The sequence below is a fragment of the Trachymyrmex cornetzi genome, unplaced genomic scaffold (assembly GCF_001594075.2).
Source record: "Trachymyrmex cornetzi isolate Tcor2-1 unplaced genomic scaffold, Tcor1.1 scaffold1955, whole genome shotgun sequence".
Taxonomy (NCBI): domain Eukaryota; kingdom Metazoa; phylum Arthropoda; class Insecta; order Hymenoptera; family Formicidae; genus Trachymyrmex; species Trachymyrmex cornetzi.
The window spans coordinates 22,087-22,657 of record NW_017296586.1 but is presented as its reverse complement, the minus strand read 5'-3'; the positions used below and the strand labels follow the sequence as shown (position 1 = coordinate 22,657).

The 571-nt window shown below is 29.6% G+C and overlaps 1 protein-coding gene across 1 annotated transcript in view; it reads left to right on the top strand.

Annotated features, from left to right (window-relative positions):
- Positions 1-79: 79 nt before the first annotated feature.
- LOC108759596 (NADH-ubiquinone oxidoreductase chain 4-like) overlaps positions 80-571 on the top strand; it is a gene marked incomplete at its 5' end in the record, with an annotated part of 2,155 nt that continues 1,663 nt past the window's right edge. Inside the window, 2 exon segments of the mRNA XM_018505101.1 lie at positions 80-166; positions 211-439. Of these exon segments, the coding sequence (XP_018360603.1) occupies positions 80-166; positions 211-439 (316 nt within the window).

Here is a 571-nt window from a genome sequence, read left to right as displayed (position 1 = left end):
CGTCCTTCCATACCTTCTATAACTCCATCCTTGTCTCTCCCATTTAAGCGCATTTCCAAGGGCTTGGACGTAACATATTTATTGGGGTGGAAATCTTGAACGTCTTAGAGCTGCATATTATATAATAATATATATATTATTAATTTCTTTCCCCTTATTAGTTTATATTTTTAGAATGTATATATATATGGAATAACTTTAAAATTTAAGTTAATAGTAATGGTAATAAGAAAATATGAGTTTACTTTTTGGGGATTTTTAATAATTTATTTGGCTTTTTTTGTTAAGATACCTATTTATTTATTTCATATTTGGCTCCCTAAGGCACATGTTGAGGCTCCGGTATATGGGTCAATGATTTTGGCAGGAGTATTATTAAAAATAGGGGGGTATGGTTTAATTCGATTAGTTGAGATATTTTCTATAAAATATATATATTGTATACAGGGTGATGTTTTTAACTTGAGACATTCAAATATCTCAAAAAATAAGCACACTACGAAAAAAATGTTAAGAATCAAAATTTCATCATTTCGAGGGGAACATACAATGACGTTAAAATCAGACCCCC